Source organism: Maniola jurtina, chromosome 18, assembly GCF_905333055.1.
Source record: "Maniola jurtina chromosome 18, ilManJurt1.1, whole genome shotgun sequence".
Lineage (NCBI taxonomy): Eukaryota > Metazoa > Arthropoda > Insecta > Lepidoptera > Nymphalidae > Maniola > Maniola jurtina.
Genome location: NC_060046.1, coordinates 12,188,302 through 12,214,615, shown reverse-complemented (window position 1 = coordinate 12,214,615; position 26,314 = coordinate 12,188,302). Strand labels below are relative to the sequence as shown.

Sequence of the window (26,314 nt, the reverse complement as noted above, 5' to 3'; positions counted from 1 at the left end):
AAAAATAACTAAATACCAATGTATAATATTATTATTACCTTGAACCAACTGGATTTGAACTGCTTTCTTCTGAGAACCACGTCTTGTCTTGACTGATAGACCAATCGGCATGCAGACGCACCCACGAAAGAGTCCCGCCCAATTCAGCAATTTCTGAATAAATCTTCAAACTGATAAAATATTTTAAAACCGGCATAGCGAGTCAGACTCGTTCACCGAGGGTTCCGTACTCGAGTATTTTTTCCTACATTTTACACGATAAATAAAAACTATTATGCTTAAAAATAAATTAAAATCTGTTTTGGAATGTATAGGTAAAGCCCTTTCATATGATACCCCACTTGGTATAGTTATATTACTTTGAAAATTGAAAACACTAATTATTTTTTCATGAACACATTTCAATTTTTTTTTTTTTTGATGTAACCACAAATTCACGGTTTTCGGATTTTTCCTTTACTTGTGCTATAAGACCTACCTATCTACCTACCAAATTTCATGATTCTAGGTCTACTGGAAGTACCCTAACTATATGTTTTCTTGATAGACATGCAAGACAAACAGACAGACAACTACAAAGTGATCCTATAGGGTTCTGTTTTTCCTTTTGAGGTACGGAACCCTAAGAAAACGGACCAAGTGCGAGTCAGACTCGCGCACAGAGGGTTCCGTATTACAGTCGAATTTTTTCGACATTTTGCACGATAAATCAAAAACTACTATGCATAACAATAAATAAAATCTGTTGCATATGAACATAGCGAAACTATAAAAGAGTACCGTGGTCTATTTATTTGTTTCTTTTATTTATTTGTAAGAGTTCCTTGTTAACGACGGAACCCTAAAAATTAAATACAAATTCTGAGAATAACAATCTTATGTCATGCAGTATAGATTAGTAATATGTAATGTTCAAGGCGATTTTTTCAATAAGATGCACAGATGCATACATTGCGATAATCCAGGATAACAGATAAGATTGAAGATTGCACCGGATGGATTGACGTTTTGACAGGTTTTATCCAGCCATTCTAATACCGACCTTAACTTCATAAGGTATAGGTTTTTTTGCTCTGGTAATAATTAATGAACAAACAATGCACTTGCAAAAAGTAGGTGATTCTTAATTCGGTCCGTTTTTTTTTTTTAAATCAAAACCCGACCACCTGAACCTGAAGTAATTTAGAAAAATATATGTATAGACTTCACGCCCTCAAAGTTTAAAAGTATAAGAGTGTCACTAAGAGTGGCAATGCATGTATCTGGCAAACAGTATTCCGAAGAAAATATTAAAAAAATTACATACTTTGACGTAAGTTTTTTACACCTTTATTACCTGTTATCTCCCAAAGCCACCATGATTCAAACTTCATACTCGCTGATCGTTCCTCCCTGTGCTGGGAACAATACGCAGAGAAGCTTTCAGCTTTTATAAAATAACGAAGGTCTGGCACGCGCCGGCTTTTGGCTCTTAAGTCCATCTCTCTCCGTCACTCGTTTCCACTCGTTTCATACAATCGTAGTTCCAATTTCATTTGAATATTAAGCAACCAAAGTCCATGAAATTTTGCAGACATATTCTAAAAACTAATATCTGTGTCTGTAGTGTTTTAGATTTTTCTAAAAATATGTAGTTTTAAAATTACAGGGGCTCAAAGATTTGTATGAAAATTTTTAAGACCGCGTAACTTTGAAACCGAATATTTTAACAGAAATCTGGAAAACCACAGACATAGATATTAGTTTCTAGAATATGTCTGCAAAATTTCATGGACTTTGGTTGCTTAATATCCAAATGAAATTGGAACTACGATTGTATGAAACGAGTGACGGAGAGAGCCCTCTCTGATGGATTCACTTTGAGTTAAGCGATAAAACGAGATTATATCTTGTCAATAACACACTCGAAGATAAAATCTCTATCATCCGCCGGGACACTACCGTAGGTACCCTACTTACAGCTTTATTATCAAAATCTGTGGATGTTTTTTGACTGATTTGTACGATAAAAAAACAGAGATTAGATTCGAGACAGGAAATAACTTTAACTAAGGCATGACCACAGGGTGTAGCTTTATTTATTAACAGCTTTTACCTACTTATTTTTATTAACCCCCGACCCAAAAAGAGGGGTGTTATAAATTTGACGTCTGTATCTGTATATCTGTCTGTGGCATCATAGCGCCTAAACGAATGAACTGATTTTAATTTAGTTTTTTTTTTGTGTGAAAGGTGGCTTGATCGAGAGTGTTCTTAGCTATCATCCAAGAAAATCGGTTTAGCCGTTTGAAAATTATCAGCTTTTTTCTAGTTACTGTAACCTTCACTTGTCGGGGGTGTTATAAATTTTTAATTTACACTTGTTTTATTTACGTACCTATACAGACATATAGTTCACGACAGGTCGAGATGACAATCGGAGTATGAGGCGGGGGACGCGCCGCACACCCGCACCACACGCACGCTACCCCGTACCGGTTCCGTGTGGGTGTGCGGGGCGACCCCACTCCGGTTGCCATCTCGACCTGACGCGTACTATGTCATCATCACCATCATGATCAACTCATCGCCGGCACACTACTGAGCACGGGTATCCTCGCCCGAATGAGAAGGGGTTGGCCATTGTTCTACTACGCTGACCAAGTGCGGGTTGGTAGACTTCCTTTAAGAGCATTATGGAGAACTCCCAGGTATGCAGGTTTCCTCGTGTCATTTTCCTTCACCATGCCTGGGTCGGGAGGCGACACGCCAGAGTTCTACTGGGCTTTAGATAGATAGATAGATTAAATCTTTATTGCACACAAAATATGAAAAGGAACACAACAAAGGAACAGGAAGAAACAGCAAAAAAAAACAACTGTGCGCAAAGGCAGCCTTATTGCTTAGAGCAATCTCCACCAGGCAACCTTTAGTGGGTGTTTTTTTGCCGCCTCTCGGCCGATGAGTCCCAAATACTCTCCCCGTTTATGGGAGGGATGCGTAAACGCGTAAAAAAAGGTAAATAAATACCTAGAGGTATACCTAAGTTAATAAAAAACACCTGTGTATTTTATTATTGTACCTATTTAGATTTTTGAAGAGTTTATTAACAACTATCTGTCGCGAGATAAAAGATAAAGATTTCCGTAAGATAATGTCAGGGACTGATTCAGGGAATTTACGTGTTGACTGATTTATAATATAAGTAGTTATTTATAATAAGTAGGTATGGATCAGGATTCAGGATTCAGGATTAGGAAAAACTATATACCTACTGAGTGAAACTTTATAAATTAACTAGCTGATACCCGCAGCTTCGCCCGCGTGGATTGGTCAGATCCCCTGCAGCATCAGGATTGAGGAGTTGGACTCCAAATTTTTTATGAAACAGTGTCGCAAAGTTCCTCTATCGATTAAAAAAGAAATGACGCAAATCGGTTCAGAAATCTCTGAGATTTCGGTGTACATAGGTAGAAAAACACAACTCCCTTTTTGAAAGTCGGTTATAAAAGTAGCCTATGTTACTCCCCGGTCAATTCTCTACTTGTCTGTGAAAATCCCGTCAAAATCGGTTCAGCCGTTCCCAAGATTAGCCTTTTCAAACAGACAGACAGACAGACAGACAGACAGACAGACGGACAGACAAAAATTTTAAAAACGTGTGATTCAGTTATAGTATCGTTCAAATAACCATATGACCTTAATATGCGGTAGTTATTTTGAAATTACAGACAGACACTCCAATTTTATTTATTAGTATAGATGGCATCCTAAAAACTGCTACTGTTTAACAATGTTACCCTTTGGCCCTCTCATGAAAAACAGGTATTTATATCGTAAATTGTATAATATGCATTTCTGGCAACACCAAACGTCAAGTGTCAAACTCGTCAACGTAAGCTGCGTTTAGTTTTGTTGTGAATTAATTTAGAATCTTAAAATAAATATAGAAAAACCAAATAGAAATGGCTGATAAGCCGCCAGAGGACAGTTACATATCTGTAGTTGACGATGAGCCGGTGTTCTTTGAGCTACTCAAGTGGGATTCGACGCAATCGCAAAAACAACCGGAGCCCCGGAGTTTGGAAAAAGCAAAAAGTCCTGAGAAAAGCGTGCCTAAACCTAGAGACGAATCCGATCCGTTCGATTTGAGTGATGCCGCGTTTGTAGAGTCGTATAGACTTTCAAAAGATCTGGCGCGAAACCTCTGTGAAGAATTGAAGCCGGTTATGCCTGAATCTACCAAGTCAATAGAATTTTCTGTGGAGAGCAAAGTAAGTTAACATCTTCAAAATGGCTGTTATAAAGTTAAATTCAGGCTTGCTTTTAAAAGATTTGAAAAAGTACTTGTTTATTATTTTGTATTGTTGATTTTGACTTACTTGTTAATTATTTTGTATTGTTGATAACCTATTTATTTTTCTTAAGTCTACTTGTGTTTGTCTATTATTTTTTTGTACTATGCCATAAATTCATCATAGTTCATATCTCTGTACTACTATGCATATATTTAAAAAGCTTTGAGGAACCTCAATGTGCTCTCTGAATTTGCAGTTTCATATTAGGTCATTTTGGTTACTCTATGCTTCAGACTCTGAAGCATAGAGTAACCAAAATGACCTAATATGAAACTGCAAAGTCGGTCACCCATCTAGTTACTAACTTACTAACATAACTTGGGTGCAATTGACTAGATATGTGGTGCAGTATCTCGGTCACAAACTAACTAGGTCACAAAAGCAGTATTATAAGATACAAAAAAATATATATTGATTACTTACCATCCATGCCGTGGTTGTGAACTATAACCTGAGTCCTTCCCATTATGAGTGGAGACCTGTACTTAGTAGTGGGCCATCAATGTGATGACAGGTGCTTTCTTATTCACAGGTGTTAGCAGCTCTCTCTTTCTACGCCACAGGTAAATACCAGAAGTCCATTGGTGGGAAGACAGATCCAAGTATAACACAGTACTTTGTGTCCACCGCGGTGAGCCAGGTCACGGAGGCAATGAACGATCCCACCATTGTGAAGAAGTACATACATTTCCCTCATTTGAGGAGTGAGCGGGAGGTTATTAAGAATGGGTAATTAAACAGTATAACAACCAGGATTTCATTTATTCAGCCTTATTTTTAGGGTTCTGTATCTCCAGAGGAAAATGGAACCCTAAATAGGATTACTTCATTGAAAATCTATCTACCTGTCTGAATGTTTTGAATTTTGAAAAGGATAAAATTCAAAAGTTGTGAATTTGTGATAACATCACAAAAAAAATATTGTTGTACAATTTTACATTATTTTGGAACCCTTTGTGCGAGTCTAACTCGTACTTGACCGTTTTTTTATATATATATTTTTTTTTTTTTAAAAAAGAATATCAGCCATGCTAATCATGACTAATACTCCCCTTTCCCCTCCAATTAAGCGTAAAGCTTGTGCCAGGAGTGGGTACGACAATAGTCCAACGGGTGGGGTTTGAACCGCCGACCTTTCGGAATTCAGTCCGCTCCTCAACCGTTGAGCTATCGAGGCTTTTATTGTCCATGTAAAGCAAAACGCCATTTTTGAAGTAACCTTTTAAGTTAAATTTTTTTTATTAATGAATTCTCCATATTTTCCTGCAAGGTTCTATGTTTGGATCATTATAAAAAATAAAAACCATGTATTTTGTTATTGGTATAGATTATGTGATCAATTGATGAGAAAGAAATCCAGAGCTATGTGAAATAAGACATGGAGAAAAACGAAGACACTATAATTTGCAGGTTCTACATGAAGTATGGCATCCCCAACGTGGTGGGTTGTGTGGACTGCATGCACGTGCCAATCGCCCGGCCAGATGACGACCAGAAGAAACACTTCAACAAGTCATATCACTCCAAGAAAGTGCAGATTGTGAGTACAAATTACTTACTAGCTATGGGCATGATTGCTAATTTTGAATAATGGCATGCAGATAGCTATTATGACCTAGTCATCTACTAAGAAAGGATTTTTGAAAATTCAATCTCTAAGGGAGCAAAATAGGGGTTTGAAATTTGTGTAGTCCACGTGGACAAAGTCGCGAGCATAAGCGATTATCTTATAAGATTAATAAATAAATAAAATATAATTTTTCTTCACATTGATTTCACAAGTGATTTTTCGCTGAAAAGTGAATAAATTTGTTTTTTCTTTGATTTGGGATTGATTTAGGATAAAATGTAGCATATTTTGTCAAAATCTGTTAACCGGATAGATCGTGAAAAAGTAACAGACAAATAAACAGACACACACGCTTTTAATAGCTACTAGAGTTATTATCTCTGTATTTATCACTAAAGTTTTGGTCTCAGATTTGCGACAGTCTCATGAACATACTCAGCGTGGACGCAAAGCCCGGTGGCTCCCTCTCACACGACGCGATCCTCAACCAGCACGCTGTTAAAATTGATCTCCAAAGCCTCAACCATGCTCGGGAACTGTGCTGGCTTATTGGTAAGACTATTATTTTCCTAGTTTTTACTACTACTGTTTACTTTGCACAGTGACTCAAAAAAAACCGGTCAAGTGCGAGTCGGACTCGTACACAAAGGGTTCTGTACCATCAAACAAGAAATAACACTTTTTAATTTTTTTAAATTTCCATAGCATCCATTTTGAAATTCTTATTACTTTTTGTTATAGCATCAATAGATATGTATATTCTGTAAAAATTTCAACTTTTTACCTATTACAGTACGAGATACACCCCACAGACAGACAGACAGATGGACGAGCGGATGGCCTGCAATGGACAGTAGAGCAAAGATTAAATTACAAATATTTTTGATTGCAGGTGGCCCCCACTACTTCCAAAAGAGCTACCTAATGACACCAGTACCAAAAATCACCAAGAAGTCCCCCCTCTCCCCTGAGAAATACTACACAAACATGCACGCACAAGCACACAGCACTGTCATAGAGACGATAAAACAGTTGAAATCAAGATGGAAATGCCTCCAAGCGACGTGTAACAAACAATTTGACCCATCAACTGTATCCATGATGATAGTGGCTTGCTGTGTGTTGCATAACATATGTAACTCCCATGGTTTGCCCGTGGTACAAATGAACCCAACAGAAGAACGTCTAGAAGCTATGAAGCAAAGAGTGGCAAATGCGTCGGTGCCGCGCAAGCATAACGAAGACGCTGGTGGATTGCAGGCGAGAAGTACGCTGATCGAACGTTTGTGGAATGAACGCAGGTTGGTTGTCTTCTTTGCACAAATGTAATCCTATCCCCTATGACTTGGATCAGTTGGTCACTTATCCAAAATGACATAGATTAGTTGAGGTTTTATCCCAAATGACCTTAGTAAGTGGAGTATCTATCCTGAATGACCTAGGTCAATCAAGTATCTATTCCGAATGACCTTGGTAAGTTGAATATCTATCCATAATAACCTTGGTAAGACAAGTATCTATCCCGAATGACCTTGGTAAGACAAGTATCTATCCCGAATGACCTTGGTAAGTCAAGTATCTATCCCAAATGCCCTATATCAATCGGGCATCTATCTTGAGTGTCATTATCCAGTCTTAAACCTATCCTACATACTCTTAAATCAGTTGTGTACTAATTAGGGACCTAACCTATCCTGATTCTCATTCTGATTCATATTTCATACACCTTACCTTTGACCTAGTAATCACACTGCATTTCTTATCTATTTCAGGGTTGCGCCAGAATCCTGTTCCAACGCAAAAAAAAGGATGTCGAAGAAGGACCGGATAGTGGAGCCTATTCCACCTCAGCAGCATTTACACGCGATGCCTCCGCAGCATCAGACCCTGCACGAAGAGCCGAAGCGACCCCGCATACTCATGAACAACCCCTACGGTATAGGGGTCGCGGTGCCACCGCCTTGGCCGCATTACCCCCAACATTAGTGTTACAACTTACAATGTAGATGGCGCTGTACGGAGTTGGATCGCGCTGGAGAGGTTTCATTCACAGGCGTATATAAAGAAAGTTGGATTTGAAGCAACTTACTCCACAAGATCTGGTACAGTTAGTGTCACGCAAAAATACCTCTGGACGTCAGTAGCGGAGATAGCTGCGGATGTGTATATGATTATACTGATCGATCCTAAATCCATTTCTATTTGACAGCATGCCTAAGAAGAGATGAGCCTCAGCAAACCTGTATAAGGAGCCCAAGCGACCCCACATACTTGTGAACAACCCCTACGGGATAGGGTCGCAGTTCCGCTGACTTAGCCGCATTACCCCCAACATAAGTGTTACAAGTGACAACCATCATTCACTTATTCAAAACTAGATGTCGCTCTACGAAGTTCGATCGCGCTGGAAAAGTTATCATCCGCGGACAATACTTAAAAAAACGACCAAGTGTGAGTCGGGCTTACACACGAAGGGTTCCGTACCATCATACTTGAAATGACACATCTTTTTTAATTTCATGGCAGTCATTTTGAAATTTTTATTATTTGTTGTAGCGGCAATAGAATAAAGCTCTACCTGTTACGTTTCATGAGCTACAGCCCGCTGACAGACGGACAGGCTGTTGGCACCCTTCGGTTACGGAATCCTAAAAATGACAGTATTAAAGAGATCTGTAAATATCTATAAGAGACAAAAGTATATGATATGAAGTTAGACATAATATTTTATTAGTACATAGGATTAAAAATTTCAATATAAGTAATATTGATAAAAAAATGGGATGTTAATATAAACAAAATGCAAATTTTTTGACAGAATTATGTGATTTTATGAATATTATAATTTTTATATGAAATGTATTAGGTGCAGTGCACATATTTTAATGTCTTTTGTTGAAAATACTTATGTCATCCGAAATCGAATGTACCTACTATTATACTTTTTATTATACAAAGTTCCTTTTTACTAATTATATAGTTTTATTTACCTATTACATTACTTCCAGAAACAAACAAGCACTGCTTACCCAAATTGGAAATAGCTCAATAGCTGTTTCAATTCAATTTGGGTAAGCAGTGCTTGTATGCCTCTATGACCTGCACGTCACTGCACACAACCCCTTTGCTTCGCCTTAGTCTGGGTCAAAGAAAAAATTCAGTTTCTTTTTTTAGTTTTTTTTTTAAAGAATATTTGCCATTTTAATCATGACTAACATTCCCCTTTCCTCTCCAACTAAGCGTCAGGCTTGTGTCAGGAGTGGGTACGACAAGTGCAACGGGTGGGGTTTGAACCACCGACCTTTCGGATCTCAGTGCGCTCCTATAACCGTTGAGCTATTGAGGCTTAAGGATTGTAATAACCTAATTGCAACGGGCTCGAACTACGACTTCACCAGCGAAGACGCCCTACAAGATGTCTTCGTCCGCGTGGAATACACTTTCAGACCCCTATTTACCCCCTTCAGGGGTTGAATTTTCGAAAAACCTTTCTCAGCGGATGCCTACGTCATAATAGCTGTTAGCATGCCTTTCAACCCGATCCGTACAGTAGTTTGAGCCATGCGGTGATAGATCAGTCAGTCAGTCAGCAAATCTAAATTCAAAGCAGTTCAAATCTAAATGTGCTAAAATTCGAGATTTCTTTGTTCTACTAATTTTAAACAATTTATATAATGACGTCATGCGTTTCAACTACAAGACGTGTAAATTAAAAATCTATAACACCCCCGACAAGTGAAGGTTACAGTAACTAGAAAAAAGCTGATAACTTTCAAACGGCTGAACCGATTTTCTTGGATTATAGCTAAGAACACTCGATGAAGCCACCTTTCAAACAAAAAAAACTAAATTAAAATCGGTTCATTAGTTCAGGAGCTACGATGGTACAGAGAGATACACACGTCAAACTTATAACACCCCTCTTTTTGGGTCGAGGGTTAAAAAAGAACACAGCCATTTTTGAAATGTAATGTCCTGTATTATTCGGGTTCTCTTCGTTATTCAGCTAATTTTTAAACAATTCATGTATTTTTGTTTGAATAAAAACAGCCAATATCAAGCGAAAATTTTATTTTGCTTTATTATACATATTTAACATAAAACAAGAATGAATATACTTTTGTCGATGATCTTTCTCAATTGGAATGCATAGTAAATCTATTCTCTAGCGAAAGCCTGCGCGATCTGATTGGCTAGTAACGACGCGACGGCCATGTTTGGACAGTTCGCAGTAACCGTGCTCGAGTCATCTTCAATCTTCACAGACAATAGCACCAGATCTTGGGATGACAGCATCCGCCCTGCGAACCTGAGAATCATTCAAACATTACAAACCTTTTGACGTGACAACGTCTTATAATTCGATAGAGCCGGCTGCACGCACGAAAAAACATGACTCATGCGGCGTTACCTCGCTCTGAGGCGTTCTATGTAAGGCTTGAAGTGCAAGCGAGAGCGCGGAACGAGCGACAAAGAAGCACAATCGGCCTTTGTTGTCACGTTCAACTATCGTCAGTAAACCGACTTTACAGACAACCAATTTTTTTTATTAAAGTAAGGAAGTGTCTAAACGGCCACAAACGGTCGTTTGATAATAAAAAAATATCCAGCCACAAGTGGTTGTTTTATTTTAAAAAAAAAACCGGTCAACTTCGAGTCGCACTCGCTCACGAAAGGTTCCGTGACATTGTACAAAAAATAACAATTTTTTTATATTTTTTGGTGATGTAAGCACAAATTCGCGGTTTTCAGATTTTTTACTTTATTTGTGCTATATGACCTACGTTCTCGCTAAACATGAATCTAGGTCAACGGAAAAATACCCTAAAGATTTGTTCACAGATACGACAGACAACAAAGAGATCCTATAAGGGTTCTTTTTTCCTTTTGAGGTACGAAAATATACTGCCGCAAATTATAAGCTTTTAAAAAAAAAAGTTCCTTAACACAATCCAAAAAGGTTTAATTTTTAATACATGTATCATGGTACTTAGATTAGTTGTATTGAAGTATTATCATAGCGACAGACTGCCAGAATTTTTTTGTTGGAAAGTGTTGCTTAACGTATTGCGCTTAAAGCACACATCGCAGTATAACTTAATTGCTTTTTTTACTAACGGTATTAAAAGGAAAAGCCTCAAGTCAGAAAAAACTCGGAACTTTTTTATAAATAAAAAAAAGAATGTATCTACCTAAGGAAGTTCCCTGTGGAAGTGATGCAGGCTACATTGGCGGTTTCAAACACTCGTTTGCAGATCGCCGATTCGTCTTCTAGTTTTGGTGCTTGTTTATTGCACTGTAATTAAATAAATAAAAATATTTTTTATTCAATTAGACTATAACAAGCACTTCTGAATCTTTAAATGCATCTACCACTGGTTCGGAATGCCTTTCCTACCGAGAAGAACGTATGTAATTGTATGTGAAAATCCCGTTAAAATCGGTTCAGCCGTTCCGAAGATTAGCCTTTTCAAACAGACAGACAGACAGACAAAAATTTTAAAAACGTGTGATTCAGTTATGGTATCGTTCAAATAACCATATGACCTTAATATGTGGTAGTTATTTAGAAATTACAGACAGACACTCCAATTTTATTTATTAGTATAGATTATATAATATGCTTTTTTCAGGAGTATATTTTGATAGTTTTTTTTAAACTTGTGTATAGGCAAGTCCAAAATTGATTGTGGAATTCTTCTGTTACAAAACTGCCATTGCAAAATTATAAAATTGAATAATTCCCATTGTAATTACTAGCTTATACCCGAAACTAATTCTAATTGTACATGTACTTTCTATTGTTTCAAAAAATATAAATATTAAGAAATTGTATTACTTTAGGTTAGTGTTAGATTAGTTTTATTATAAAGTGCACCTATAATTGACAACCATACTGAAGTTATTTTTGTAAATTTTATAGTCTGATCTGTATGGAAGTTGTTGGTGAAATAAATAAATAAATAAACTAGTCGGGCTTATATCGAATAAATACGTGAGTATAGCCGTAACCTTTTTTTTTTAATTCAAATATAAGTTGTCCCTTGACTGCAATCTTACCTGGTGGTAAGTGATGATGCAATCTAAGAGGGAAGCGGGCTGACCTAGAAGGGGTATGGCAGTTTTCATTAAACCCATACCACTTTGGTTTCCACACGGCATCGTACCGGATTGCTAAATCGCTTGGCGGTACGGCTTTGCGAGTAGGGTGGTAGCTACGGCCAAAGCCTGCCACCAGACATATACTTATAGCTAGGAGTCAATATAACGTTACCTCTGTCATGCCTCTCAGCTTCCTCTGCTCAGCATCCCACTTGCTCTCAGACATGGTGACAGATCGCATCAGCTCGCCCACCGGTGGGGTGATGGACACTGACACCTCACCTGTTCACATCAAAAAAATAGCTGAGTTTTAAAAAAATACGAGACATTTTACCGCAATTAGCCTCATCTGGTTACAAAAGGGCTGGCTCATTTTATGCGCAAAGAATCAGTCTGGCTGTCAAGAAATGCAACCAGTATTCTTGGCACTATTCCTAACGGGCATGGTTTGTATAGTGATTTGATGAAGGGCGCTTTACCTGTACCTTTTCAAACAGATTTTTATTTTTATTTTTTATTTCTATGTATTCTAAGTTTTTCATTTATCGTCAAAATGTCGAAAAAAATACCTAAGTACAGAACCCTCGGTGCGCGAGTCTGACTCGCACTTGGTCGGTTTTTAACGTAGAAACTGAAACCACAATTAATGCGATGGCTATTTTGAAAAACAATAGATAAATACAAGAAGCTTACCTAACGAGCTGATGACAGTAAACTCGATGGGTTGTATAGAGTCCGCGAAGTCCACGCCCAGAGTCCCACTCACGGTAGCGCCGGGGCCCAGCCGTGGGATTGGCGCGAACTCGTGGATTGACCGAGCGCCGGTAAGAGTCTACAAATATGTCAAAGTTATATTATGTATCACGGAAATTGGGCAAAAATGGATACGTGCATCCAATTTTAAATGAAACGAATCGAATTGGAAACAAAAATTGATATCAATTTTAGCATCTTAAAAAATTAGACCCTTATTGTAATTTTAAAATCAGTTTATTTTGAAAAGGGGCTTCATTTTAAGGGTTCCGTACCTCAAAAGTAAAAAAAGGAACGATTTTACACGATCACTTTGTGGTCTGTCTGTCTGTCAAGAAACCTATAGGGTACTTCCCGTTGACCTAGAATCATGAAATTTGGCAGGTAGGTAGATCTTATAGCACAAGTAAAGGGGAAAATCTGAAAACCGTGGCTTTGTGCTTACATGACAAAAAAAAATTGTTATTTTTTGTATAATGGCACAAAATGCTTACCGACTGGTTTTTGTAATCGGCTCCCTTTAAAACCTCAAATGCCATACTAGGTCGTCGTCGTCGTCTTAACCGACAGATTCCGTTTCTTGTCAGGACCTATCTCGTGGCTCTTGCGTCCAGTGATTCCGAGATACTCGCTTGCGGTTCTTGTGAGGAGGGAAAGGAGGGGGGAGGAAGGCAAGTCCAGCTGAGCTGAGGGTCTCTATGACTCACCTTCTTGTTGACGCGTATGTTCTCCAGCACGTCGGGCGTGTGGTTGGTGAAGCTGATCTCTATGGCGCACATCTTGTGCGAGTAGAGGTGGGGCGCGCGGCCCCACTGCCGCGTGGCGCCCAGCCCTCGGGACATCACGCGCGGGATCATCTCCACCTGCGCCGAGGGCACCAGCGAGGGGCCCACGGGGGTGATGCTGTCACCTGGGAGACCAAGGAACAACTTCATTAAAAGCATCTATCATAAAGCTAAACAGCACTAAAACCCGACTACTACCCGCGAACAGCCGATAGATAGCGACAAAAAAAATTTGAGACCCTCACTTTCTTGGATATAACATCCGTCAGGTCTATTTTTTCATATAAAATGTGGTCTATGTCACCTGGACTATCATAACTAATCGATTGTTACCTCATTCATCAAAATCAACTCAGTAGCTTAGGCGCTACGGTGGACACAACAAATACAAACCTACATACATAGACTGCTAAAACCATAACCCTTCCTTTTGGCTTTGCCGTAGTTACGTAAAAATCTGAGTCCCCACGCCGTCATGGTGGACAGGAAGCTGGCTCCTTCTTCCAGCCCCAGAAGCAATTCCAAGCTGGACTTCACTTCTTCAGTTTACTTATGAGAGAAATCTCACCATCCCCAACTCCTGGCGGCAAGGCAGTGGGCGGCGACAGGAAGCCCCCACACGTGGGCGTCATGGTGGGCAGAGAACTGGCCACTTCATCCAGCTCCAGAAGCAGTTCCAAGTTTGATTTTTCATTCTTCTTGTCATTTACTTCTGCTTGTGGAGGTTCCTAAGGAGATTTATGATATAATATATAAAATGTGTTCACCTCAGAAGATCTAGATCCATACAGTGGGGATGACCTAGGTCAAAAATAAATTATTTCTCAATAATTGTTAAATAGAGGTTCTTCCAAAATTCGTAAAATCGACATTCGCTGCTAGTTTTTAGTTTGCCAACCATTTTAAATTATAGATTTAAGTAAAAAAGTACGTCAAATTACGTCAAATGTGTCACTCACAGTCACATCTGTGTATTTCATACAAGCTCCCATACTAAGCGAGCGTTTTGACGTTTGATAAAAAGTCGCTGATTTGACTAGTAGACATCATCCCTGTTTCTACTTTCTAGTATACGATATTGGGACATTTTAGAGCATACATACCTTCGGAGTCTCTTTCTTGGTATCCTTCTTCTCTTCACTGGTCTCGGAATTCTCCGACTCGCTCTCCGAGCCGGAAGAAGATTCACTGTCAGATTCTGAATCCGAGGAACCAGAATTTGATGACCTGATGATAGATTTTTTTTATTCGAAGATAATTTACAATTTGTTGATGGTTCAAGATAACTAAATCGTTGTTTCTTTACAAACTTACTTATAATTGCTGTTTTTTTTAGTTTTCTCCTCTTTTTTGCGTTCCTGAACGTTGTTCGTTTCTTCTTCCCTGATGAGAAATAAACAGCGGTTATACAAATATTACCGTATCTAACCGAACAGACTTTAAACAACTTTAGTCAAATCTCCATTCAATTTTTTTGTAAGTTCTACAAGAACTGATGCTGAAGGACTCACTCGTCCGACTCCTCGGAGCTACTGGAAGCCGCCGACGACCCTGAAGATGAGGACGCTGATCCATCGCTATCCGGCTCCGAGTAAAAGGTCTTGTTTTTCTGTTCAAACAATTTTAGTACACGTTAGTTTGTTACGCAGGCATAGTCAGGCCGTAACGCTAGACGTGCCTGCTAAAACCGTTCCCACAGTCGCCGCGTAACCTGACGCCTGACGCAGCGAAATTGACGGTCACCATGCGCGAGGACTGGGCACGGACACATCACAATTAGCTTTAGAAGCCTCCGCCACAAATCGGCGGAGCAATTAGGATTATTTTATGTAATAATTAGTTTATAATATGTATATTTTTAGTAATAAAAGTAGGATAAGGAACTGGTGTTTCCTTTCGCAGCCCCTGCAGCCGCCCTAATGTAACTAGTTATTAAATATTTTGTTTTGGTATGCCATTTTTGCTATGCGAGAATTTTCTACCATTGTGATTAACGAAAAGGGGTCACGACCCTCAGCAATGAGATACGATGCAGAAAGAGACAGATATGCCATTTGCCGAAAGAAGCGAGGTCTCCGAGTCTTTGTACAGTACGACAAGGATCTTTTGGCACTTGAATGACATTGACGGGGGGCGTAGTAGTGAACAAAGGCTGCCAGCAAATAACACATAATAGTCTAAGATCCCCATATACAACGACCTTCACCGAGCTGGTTAATGGATGAAACGTATTTTATATTCAACTAGCGACCCGCCCCGGCTTCGCACGGGTGGACATTTATTTTTTCTATTTTCCGGGATAAAATATAGCCTATACGGATTCAGAAGAATCCCTCTAAGTAATGGTAAAAGAAATTTTGAAATCGGTCCAGTAGTTTTTGAGCCTATTCAATACAAACATACAAAAATACAAAGGTTTCCTCTTTATAATATTAGTATAGATAACACACCTGCGTGTCATCAGAGACTTGTGTGGTGATGGGCGCAGCGGTGGCCTCTCGCAAGCTCGCGCCCACGGCCTCCCGCGGCGCCTGCGGCAGCGGCCGGTAGCCCGCCGCGGCTGACCCTATGTACTGCGATAGAGACCCTACTGTGAACTGGTCGCGATCTAAGAGCAATAGAATTGAAAGACTTTTTATTCAAATAAACTTTAACAATTATTTTTCAATCGTCAAATGCATCTATCATTTCAAATGGTTCGAAATACCTAGAAGAACCAGCAAGAAATTCGGCATATTATACATGTACTACCTCATGCCCGCGACTTCGTCCACGTGGTCTACACAAAATTTAAATCCCTAATTCACCCCCTTAGGGGTTGAATCTTCAAAAATCTTTTCTAAGCGGATGTCTATGTCATAATAACTATCTGCATGCCAAACAGCCCAATACTTCCAGTAATTTGAGCTGTATGTGATAGATCAATCAATCAATCACCTTTTCCTTATTTAGAAGATAATACATACTTTTTTTGAAATTACTCACTTTGACTTTACTTTTACTTGAAATTACTCTGTAATCATAGTGATTTTTTCTGAATATTAGTCTGAATATTAGCAGCTCTGCCCCAAAATAAGATTCCCTACGACACGATTATAGAACACTGAACAACACTAGATAATGTCACTTACCCTTGAAGTTACTCTGTATCGTCGGCTTCGGCTTGTCGGGGCAGAATATCTGCGCCGCGTACTGGCTCAGCAAACCGCTCTGCTGCGGGTCAATGAACCGGCGGAGCATGCGTGCTCGGTCGCGCACGTCGTAGCTCGCGTCGTACCGTGCTAGCGAGAGCACGTACTTGCACAGAGGAACTGTGTCCGGCTGGGTTATGGACAGCTTTACAGCAAGGGATAGGAGTTGGAGCTTCACTAACTCGTCCTAAAAGAAAAAAGCCTTGAGGAGAGGAACACTTGACAGAAGAGAAACTTCTTACGCATGCAATCTAACATTATAAACGCGAAAGTGTGTTTGCTTGTTGAGTTGCCTTTCAATCGCCCAATAATTGAGCAATGGATCGACCGATAAAAGGCCGACAAACATTGCGTTGGTACTGTAAGCTGTGCAATTTTAACTACGTAAGTGATTTATCATAAATAATTCCAAAACTTAGCCGGTTGCGGAGCTGTAGTGAAGGATTTCCTTCACTTCAAGGGCTCTCAAGGTGCTGAAATGGCGACCTCGCACTGGAAAGCGCAGCGTTGTAAGACCCCCCCCACCCCATTAGGTGGACGGACGACATCAGGTGAGTCACATGGGGCCGCTGGATTCAGGCGGCGCAAACCCGTGTGGAATTCCTATCAGAGACCAGCGTCTATCGGCTGATGATTATTTATTGACCGAGCAGCTTTCGCTGATGCGTCTATATCAGACGTGGTTCGAGTTTTCCAAATTTTTGTCCAATCTATTCTTGAACTGGTTAACAGAACTTGACATAACCACATCCTTGGGCAATTTATCCCATATATGAACATCTTGGTTGGAAAGTGTTTTAATGGATTTGACGATGACAATTGATATTGTAGCTTCATATCATGTCCCTTTAGTCTAGTATTGTTCTTTCTCGGAAACATGCTCTCAAAGTTTGGGACATTATAATATAATTATTTAGTATTTTGTATGTTTCAATTAGATCGCCTCTTTCGCGCCTGCTTTTAAGGGTGCTGAGTCCAAGTTTTGCAAGTCTTTGTTCATAGGGATGATTTTCCAGTTCCCTAAGCAACTTATGATGAACTTTGGTACTAAGTAAGACGCACCTGTTCAGCAAAGTTGGCGGCCATGTGTGCCAATATGGCGGCCGCACGCGGGTGCTTGGCGCCGTGCTCCGCCACCAACCACACAGCCGCCGCGCGCGCGTTGCCCGCTAACCTGTGTGACAGGACAAGTATCTTTAGGGTTCCGTACGTCAAAAGGAAAAACGGAACCCTTATAGGACCATTTTGTTGTCTGTCTGTCAAGAAAACCTATAGAGTACTTCCCGTTGACTTAGAATCGTGAAATTTGCCAGATAGGTAGGTCTAATATCACAAGTAAAAGAAAATATCTGAAAACCGTTAATATGTGATTACATCACAGAAAAAATTGAAATGTGTTCGTGAACAAATAATTAGTATTGTCAATTTTCAAAGTAAGATAGGTTAAGAAGATGTGATGTTAAATTACCTGTCAGATCGCAGCAGCTTGGCGGCGCGGGAGACGGCCGCCTGCGCGGAGCTGGCGCCGCCGCCTACCACTCTCTTCACCACCACCACCGCTTCACATACCACCCATTCTGAATGAAGGAAAATGGGTTTTTGCCCAATGCCCGCGACTTCGTCCGCGTGGATTTAGATTTCTATAGATCCCGTGGGAACTGTGTGATTTTCCGGGATAAAAAGTTGCCTGTTTCGATTACAGGGACGCAAGCTACTTCGGCACCTTTCACACAAATCGGTTAAGTGGATGGATCTTTAGGAATCCCGCGGGAACTCTTTTACCGGGATCAAAGGTAGCCTATGTCCATCCCCGGGATATAAGCTAACCCTGTACCAAATTTCATCAGAATTGGTTACACTGTTGGGCCGTGATTAGGTAGCAGACAGACAGACAGACAGACATTTATAATATTAGTATGGATAGAATACAAACTCTCATGTACATTTTGAAACCACAATAAGCTGAGTTCGGACCTTTTCATTGGCACGACACATTTTAGACTAGGTATTTAAGTTAAGTTAGATTTTAAGACCGAACTTGTGTAAATGTATATTAGGTTTATGTGTCTGATCAATGAATAAAACATATTCTATTCTATTGTCTATGTATTCTGAGAACGAAAGAGACAGTAATAGCGAACATCTATGAAAGAAAAAGACAAAGAGCAATCTTTGCTAAACAGCAGATTATGCAGTAATCTATTGGCAGGTCTCAGTTTCAGTATGAACAGCCACAGCCATTCTGTCTATCGACTGTATAGTGGTTGCCACCAAAGCCTTATTACTCGATGTTGGGATGAAAGAGACAAAAATAACAAATATCTATAAGAGTAAAAGAGATAGAGATGCCACGAAAACCTTGTCACAAAATGTCCCATAGGTTAGGTATTCTCTCAATACGACTGCCGTGTTTGCCTTAGTGAATAAGGAGATGACTATAGCAGTTAACTATGAAAGTAAAAGAGTTAAAGATAACTCACCATCTTTACTGGACAGCAGATGCAGTAACCCATTAAGGCAAGTCTCAGTTTCTGTATGAATGGCCACGGCCAGTCGGCCTATCGCCTGTATAGTGGCTGCCACGAAAGCCTTGTCACTCGATGTCACGTAGGTTTGGTATTCTCTCAGTACGACCGCCGCGCTTGCTTCAGTCGCTAAGTTAGTTAGAATCTCCAGTTTTAAGAGTTTTAGATGTGTTGCGTCTGAGTTTCTCACGAAGAAAGATTTTAGGAATGGTTCGAAGAGCGACTGAAAGGAAAAATTGATTTTCACTTTTCTCATGCATAAAGGTGTTGTATCGGAATTTCTATAGAGCGTAAGGCTAACCTCCTATGCCCCTATGCTCTCCTGGTATTTTATTCATGAAAGTTGATGTCATGTCATAAGGTCGATCTTGAACTTATGTTATACTGGTGGAGATCTCTCATAGAGGTGCTTTATCTTTTTTCTTTTCGGTTTTAGTAATTTTTGGTACAAAAACCTTGGCAATGCCGTGCTGTGCAGATCAATGTAAAATGAAATGGAAATTAATAAAAAAAAATTCGCTGCCTTAAAACGAGTAATGTATAATATCACTCTAACCTGCCCGGAGAGAGCCCTGTTAACGGAAATTGTAAGCTAACTAAGGTTACAATTTCCGTTAACAGGGCTCTCTCCGTCAGTTGCTCCATACAATCGTAGTTCCAATTTCATTTGAATATTAAGCAACCAAAGTCCATGAAATTTTGCAGACATATTCTAGAAACTAATATCTGTGTCTGTGGTGTTTTAGATTTTTCTAAAAATATGTAGTTTTAAAATTACAGGGGCTCAAAGATTTGTATGAAAATTTTTAAGACCGCGTAACTTTGAAACCGAATATTTTAACAGAAATCTGGAAACCCACACACATAATAAATATTAGTTTCTAGAATATTTCTGCAAAATTTCATGGACTTTGGTTGCTTAATATTCAAATGAAATTGGAACTACGATTGTATGAAACAAGTGACGGAGAGAGCTTAAGCTTAAGCGGTAGGACTGCTAGATATTTTCTGACCCCTATTGGCGTGTGGCATTTCGCGATTTTCAAGCATATTATTATTGTTTACATTTAGGGATAGTTCTAGATTCTTACCCGCCTGCTGACAGTGATTGAAGCAATGGTGTTCAGTACTACGCTTTGCACTTCGACGGGGGCTCGCAACAAGCGAACCAGGGCTTTGGCCACTGGCGGCAGTTCTTGAGCTGCAACAATGTCATTTATTGTGATTTGATGGAAAACATATAACGTTCAAAATAATTTTGTTTCAATATATTTTAATACATTTTCGATTATTTTAAATTTACTAAATGTTGAAAATATATTAAAACGCCACAGTGAAAGAATAATTATTGTGCTACGGCCATAATGACGCCTGCCTTACTTCCTCGAGGTACTGCTATAGCGGCCTGCAGTAGCAACTAAAGATCTGCTACAAACTAGGCGAGTTGGACTGGCATCACACTCACAGGGTCCACAGTGAAATTATAATAGTGCTACGGCCATAATGACGAAGCGTTCCAGCGTCGCAGAGCAACTTTCTGGAGTAAGAGATTCGCAACCCGTAGAAACAGCTTAAGGTCCAATTAGATGCATGTTTACTATCACTAAAGCTGTGTTCACACTTACCGGGCCCACAGTGAAAGAATAATTGTGCTACAGCCATAACGACGCCCGCGTTTCTGCTCTGCAGTAAGGGCTTAGCGGCCCGCAGTAGCAGCCTTAGGTCGGGTTCCACAGTGGGCGAGCTAGACGCGCGTTTATCACTTCCATCACTGTCTGAATCGTAGAAGGGTTTGTCACTGTCGCTTGAATAGTTCTGGAAGCAAATAACTCTCAATACAATTGGAATAAATAGTACTCCGGACAAGAAAGCTGTTTAGAAATTTCATTCCAGAGTTAGCATCGGGAATTTTGGTGCTGGTGGACTTGCATTGAGGGTTTTGTCTGTAAAATTTACTTTTTGATTGGAAAGCAAGATAATTTCGTCTGGAATTTTAAACTCAACGAAGATGGGAGTAGGTTAAGATGGTAAAAGAAAATAAAGCCATAGCCAGAGGAAGAGAGCATACTAAATGAACTTATTTTTTTCGTAATAGGGCAGCTTGTGTCACTTATGAATATTATGGCGAGACTCTACCAGCAGTTTAGAAAGGAGATTTTACTTAGAAAAGAAACTCAGCTATTGCTCTTTAACGTAAGAAACAATTTTTTTTTTTAATAAAAATAGCGAGCAAACGAGCAGGTGGTCACCCAATGTTAAGTGATTACGCACCCCATGAACATTCGCAGCACCAGAGAACCACCGATGCGTTGCCGGTCTTTCAGGAATTTGTTAGTGTTATTATCAAAGGTCATAAGTATCATAGGTATCAAAGGTCATAAGTATCAAAGGTCATAGGTCATAAATGTAGTAATTTAAGAATTAGGTTAGAATCATTATTGTAATCTGTTTTGGTTGCCTAATAAAAAAAAAGGGATTCACTAAGGAGCTCCTCCAGCTTTTTGTCACACTTACATCAGTATTAGGATCGGGGAAGCACGTCTTGGCGTACACCGTGAGCACGTTGAGCAGAGTCAACTGTCCCCACTCGTCCACGTCAGCCAAGAGAGCACACAGCTTCCTATAAAGAATGTATGAAATTTACCATTTTCCACTAGCTGATGCCCGCGATTTAGGTTTTTCAATATCCCGTGGAACTTCTTGATTTTCCGGGATAAAAAGTAGCCTATGTGCTAATCCAAGATATTACCTATCTCCATTTCAAATTTCAGCCAAATCCGTCCAGTAGTTTTTGCGTGAAGGAGTAACAAACTTACACACACACAGACACATACACACAAAAAAAGTATGAATGAACATAATTTTCTGCATTTTTATGGTGCAAGTCAAGGCTGTAGCCTGCAGGAGTTGATTTGGGAAAGATTTTATCAGAGCTAAATTTTTTATTGAACTCTTTCATATAAATTTTATTTTGGATTATATTCGACACTTTTCAAAAGAGGCAAAAAAACGAGTTTTCTGTGAATAATTTGAAGTTTTTTGAAGGTTTTGATGCAATAGTTTCGCGGAATTGCTACTCGAATTCTGAGGCCGGCCGTACCTGTAACTTCTGTGAATGAGGCTCATACGATCTCCACACACTTCGTTGAAGGCCATAGCGGCGGAGCCGACCACCAGCGGCGCCTTGTCAGAGAGCAGCTTGTCTATTACTGCCACTAGCTCTTCTTTCTGGTCTGGATCTAGACTGTAACATAGATAAAAAGTTTTGATTTTATGTGCTTACTAGCCGATGCCCGCGACTTCGCCCGCGTGGATTTAGGTTTTTTGAAATCCCGTGGGAACTCTTTGATTTTCCGGGATAAAAGGTAGTCTATGTGCTAATCCAGGATATTATCTATCTCCATTCCTCAGCCAAATCCGTCTAGTAGTTTTTGCGTGAAGGAGTAACAAACATATACACACATACACACACACACACACACACACACACACACACACACACACACACACACACACACACACACACACAAACATACAAACTTTCACCTTATAATATTAGTGTGATGAGTCTGAACGATTCTATTATTGAAGTCTGAATCTCTATTATTGAATTGAAATGTCTTTACTAATGTTAGTAAATAGGGTCTTGGAATGCAGTAATAAAATGATGTAATTGTGATAATTAGTACCTATTGTGGCAACCCCTTGCCAGACACCCTTAACTTTTAAACTTTAAGTGCGTCTGGCAGGGGGTTGCCACGACACTAAGTGTCTGGCAAACGCATGCCGCGATTTCTAATCCCGTTTCAAAGAAAATATAAAAAAAAATACACTTTATACTGTATGTGACCCACGGCATTTGAAGCACCTATGTAATGTTACGCACCTTAGATTAAGTAATCAATATGATTAAAGCACGCTATACACCTACAAATCTTTGTTTGGGCCTCCAACATTACAATACTTTGATGTGAAATTTTTTAACCTTTATTATCTGTTATCTCTCAAAGCCACCATGATCAAAACGTCATAGTCGCTGATCGTTCCTCCCTGTGTTGGAACCAATAAATTCAAATTCAAAATATTTTTATTCAATTAAACTTTTACAAGTGCTTTTGAATCGTCAAAATAATCTACCACTGGTTCGGAATGCCGTTCCTACCGAGAAGAACCGGCAAGAAACTCGGCGGTTGCTCTTTTCAAGTATAATATGCAAAGTCACTTTCAGCTTTTATAAATTAACGACGGTCTGGCACGCGCTGGCTCTCTGTCTATGAGTTTAAGAGCATGCATCCATTTCCTACATGGTTAGTTACCTTTTTTTTTTTTTTTTTTTTTCTTTAAATCTGGCTTTACTCTGATTAGCCAATGTCAAGCTTGTGATATTTTCAAGTTATTGAATTTATACAAGTATGGACTCCGTCTGCGCCGGCGCCCGCCGACATACGCGCGGCGCCCCTTTAGAGCGCTTCCCAGACAGTTCAACCACCAAAAAACACCAACTAACACAAAAACCAGCCACTCTTAACAAAAAAAAACACTCCAAACAAGCATAGCACGCGCGCCAGCAAACGCTATCACAGACGAAGTCCCGGTTAGTTACCTGTACAGCTTGGGTATAGCATGCGCCGCGGTCTTCCTCACATAGGGGCTCATGTCGCTGGCCGAGTCGCGGATAGCCAGCATCACTATGGGCACGATCATTGGCACGCGGATGGACGACAGCACGCGCAATGCACTCGCGCGAATCAGCTGGTTTGGATCCTGCATTGCAAATAATTTTGTCACAAAATACTCGCAAAAAGTTCGGATTCGCACATGAAGGGTCCGTAGTCCGTACCATCATACAAGAAATCACACTTTTTTTAATTTTCATGGTGTCTATTTTGAAATGCTAATTACTTGTTGCTATAGCAGCAATAGAAATACACATTCTGTGAAAATTTCAGCTTTCTACCTATTACGGTTCATGATATACAGCCCACTGACAGACACACAGATGGACGGATGGGTGGAAGGACCATAAGTGCTCTCTGGGGGAAAAAATTTCAAAAAAAAACCAACTTCAATATACACAAACACTAAAAAGTAAAAGATAATTTTTGTTTCTACACATGTAATGTTTGTATGAAGTCAAGCGAGCATAATAAAAGAAACTATAAATCTAAGTGTGAAGCCCTTTTTGAAGTTGGTTAAAAAGTAAGCTATCAAATGATAAGAGTAGGTTCAAGGGACCAAAAATAACATTTATAAAAAAAAGTCAAACCTTGAGTGCTCTCTGGAAAGTGCTAATAGACAACAGAGCAAGGTCTTGTTGCTCTTCAGCATAACGGACGAGATATACATAGACTAGCTTCTTGACTTCTATGTTTTTTGATACCACATTCTTGACTACCGCTGGAAATCTGTAGATAATAAACATCTATACATATAAAAATATACCCTGACTGGCTGATCACTCACAGCCTAAACCAGTCGAGATAGAAACTTGAAATTTTAACAGTAGCTTCCTTTTATAACTTAGTGTGAAAAGATTTCTGGAAAATTAGTTAAATAGTTTGTATCAAAGTCTGCAGCATTAGGATTAATGAATTGGATCCAAAAAAATTATGGGAACTTGTAAACTTTTTCTGTTGATAAAAAAATATGAATCGGTCCAGAAATATGTATAGTATACATAAATATACATAGGAAAACCACTCCATTTGGAAGTTAGTTAAAAATATTTACTTACAAATCAGAAGCGTTTCTGCCTTTTGCAATCACACCAATAATTCTTTTCATAGCTTCCAGCTTCAAAGAGTCCTTGGATCCATCCAGCATAAGCTTCAGATCTTCATTCCTTAAAAAAGTATATTATTTTAGAGTGATCCACTGTATGTTAGGTGAGTAGATAATAGTGCCTACAAAATAAGTAGTCAAATCTGAAGTTGCAAGATGTCGGTTGTCCACAGGTACAGGCCCCCTGAGATGTTTTTGGACTCTGTACAGTCAATATGTTGGCCACATCATACTTGAGTTTGGACTAATTGTTTTACAATATCTGTAGGTAACTGTAATAATAAAAACCGGCCAAGTGCGAGTCGTACTCGCGCACCCAGGGTTCTGTACTCGGTTATTTTTTCATCATTTTGCACGATAAATCAAAAATTATTATGCATAAAAATAAATCAAAATCTGTTTTAGAATGTACAGGTAAAACCCTTTCATATTATATATACCCCACCTGGTATAGCAATCTTACTTTGAAAATTACAACATTTTAATTTTTTTTTCTGTGATGTAACCAGAAATTCACGGTTTTCAGATTTATTCCTTTACTTCTGCTTTAAGACCCACCTACCAACCAACCAAATTTCATGATTTTAGGTCAATGGAAAGTACCCTATAGGTTTTCTTGACAGACACGACGGACCTAGATATAGGCCTACCCGAGAGCTAGCCACCACACACGATCCTATGCCTTCCTCATCCACCCAGGATGGAAAAGGAAGACCACTTTTGAGCACTTACTTCTTATAATCTGGTTGGAAGAACGCTCCTGATGCAGGATCAGTGACCGGGTACTCCACTTCCCCCTGGACCACCTTATCATTGTTGTAGGAAGTCGTGCTCGACATTTCGAGAGCAAGTACCTATTCACTTTCTAATTAAATTGATTTTAAAAACTCAAAATATTCATTATTCAGTGAAATGCGTCCAAAGAGCATCCAATGTTGACGTTTTTTGACACTAATGGCATTGTCAATGTCACATTGACATTTTTTTTTTCTCTCTCGTCTGGCTTTACAAAGATTAGCCAATGTCAAGTTTGTAGTTATTTGTAACAAGTTAGTTAAACTATACAAGTGTGGACCCCGTCTGTGCCGGTGCTCGCCGACATACGCACGGCACCCCCTTTCGGAGCGCTTTCCAGTCAGTTTTAACAAAAAAAATACTCCAAAAAGCCAGAGCACGCCCGCCAGCTAACACCAACACAGACGAAGTCCCACATTGACATTAGACATCATAAACCTGACATGTGCTTCGCAGTGCTGCCATTGTAGATTTT

General features: G+C 39.4%; 2 protein-coding genes across 4 annotated transcripts in view; one reads left to right on the top strand and one right to left on the bottom strand.

Moving 5' to 3' along the window:
• The window catches only part of LOC123874283 (AP-3 complex subunit beta-2), a 28,822-nt gene extending 2,818 nt beyond the window's left edge, over positions 1-26,004 (bottom strand). Inside the window, exons 1-22 of one of the 3 annotated variants that reach the window (XM_045919525.1) lie at positions 25,777-26,004; positions 24,998-25,105; positions 24,530-24,668; positions 23,867-24,027; positions 22,364-22,507; positions 21,778-21,883; positions 20,889-21,078; positions 20,355-20,464; positions 19,219-19,486; positions 18,207-18,315; positions 17,801-17,912; positions 16,679-16,925; positions 15,998-16,155; positions 15,059-15,165; positions 14,862-14,930; positions 14,651-14,774; positions 14,116-14,275; positions 13,470-13,672; positions 12,703-12,841; positions 12,182-12,291; positions 11,100-11,203; positions 10,057-10,216 (exon numbers count right to left, since the gene is read on the bottom strand). In XM_045919525.1, the coding sequence (XP_045775481.1) occupies positions 10,066-10,216; positions 11,100-11,203; positions 12,182-12,291; positions 12,703-12,841; positions 13,470-13,672; positions 14,116-14,275; positions 14,651-14,774; positions 14,862-14,930; positions 15,059-15,165; positions 15,998-16,155; positions 16,679-16,925; positions 17,801-17,912; positions 18,207-18,315; positions 19,219-19,486; positions 20,355-20,464; positions 20,889-21,078; positions 21,778-21,883; positions 22,364-22,507; positions 23,867-24,027; positions 24,530-24,668; positions 24,998-25,105; positions 25,777-25,883 (3,126 nt within the window). In that variant the 5' untranslated portion in view covers positions 25,884-26,004 and the 3' untranslated portion in view covers positions 10,057-10,065. Of the gene's footprint in view, positions 1-9,961; positions 10,217-11,099; positions 11,204-12,181; positions 12,292-12,702; positions 12,842-13,469; positions 13,673-14,115; positions 14,276-14,650; positions 14,775-14,861; positions 14,931-15,058; positions 15,166-15,997; positions 16,156-16,678; positions 16,926-17,800; positions 17,913-18,206; positions 18,316-19,218; positions 19,487-20,354; positions 20,465-20,888; positions 21,079-21,777; positions 21,884-22,363; positions 22,508-23,866; positions 24,028-24,529; positions 24,669-24,997; positions 25,106-25,776 lie in introns of those variants that run through there. The other 2 variants (XM_045919524.1, XM_045919526.1) reach the window with 2 other exon arrangements.
• LOC123874304 (putative nuclease HARBI1) lies at positions 3,934-8,866 on the top strand. Its single transcript, XM_045919561.1, has 6 exons — positions 3,934-4,253; positions 4,870-5,066; positions 5,748-5,877; positions 6,318-6,459; positions 6,800-7,208; positions 7,680-8,866. The coding sequence occupies exons 1-6, from the start codon at positions 3,945-3,947 to the stop codon at positions 7,891-7,893; spliced, it is 1,401 nt and encodes a 466-aa protein (XP_045775517.1). The 5' UTR covers positions 3,934-3,944; the 3' UTR covers positions 7,894-8,866.
• Positions 26,005-26,314: the final 310 nt, after the last annotated feature.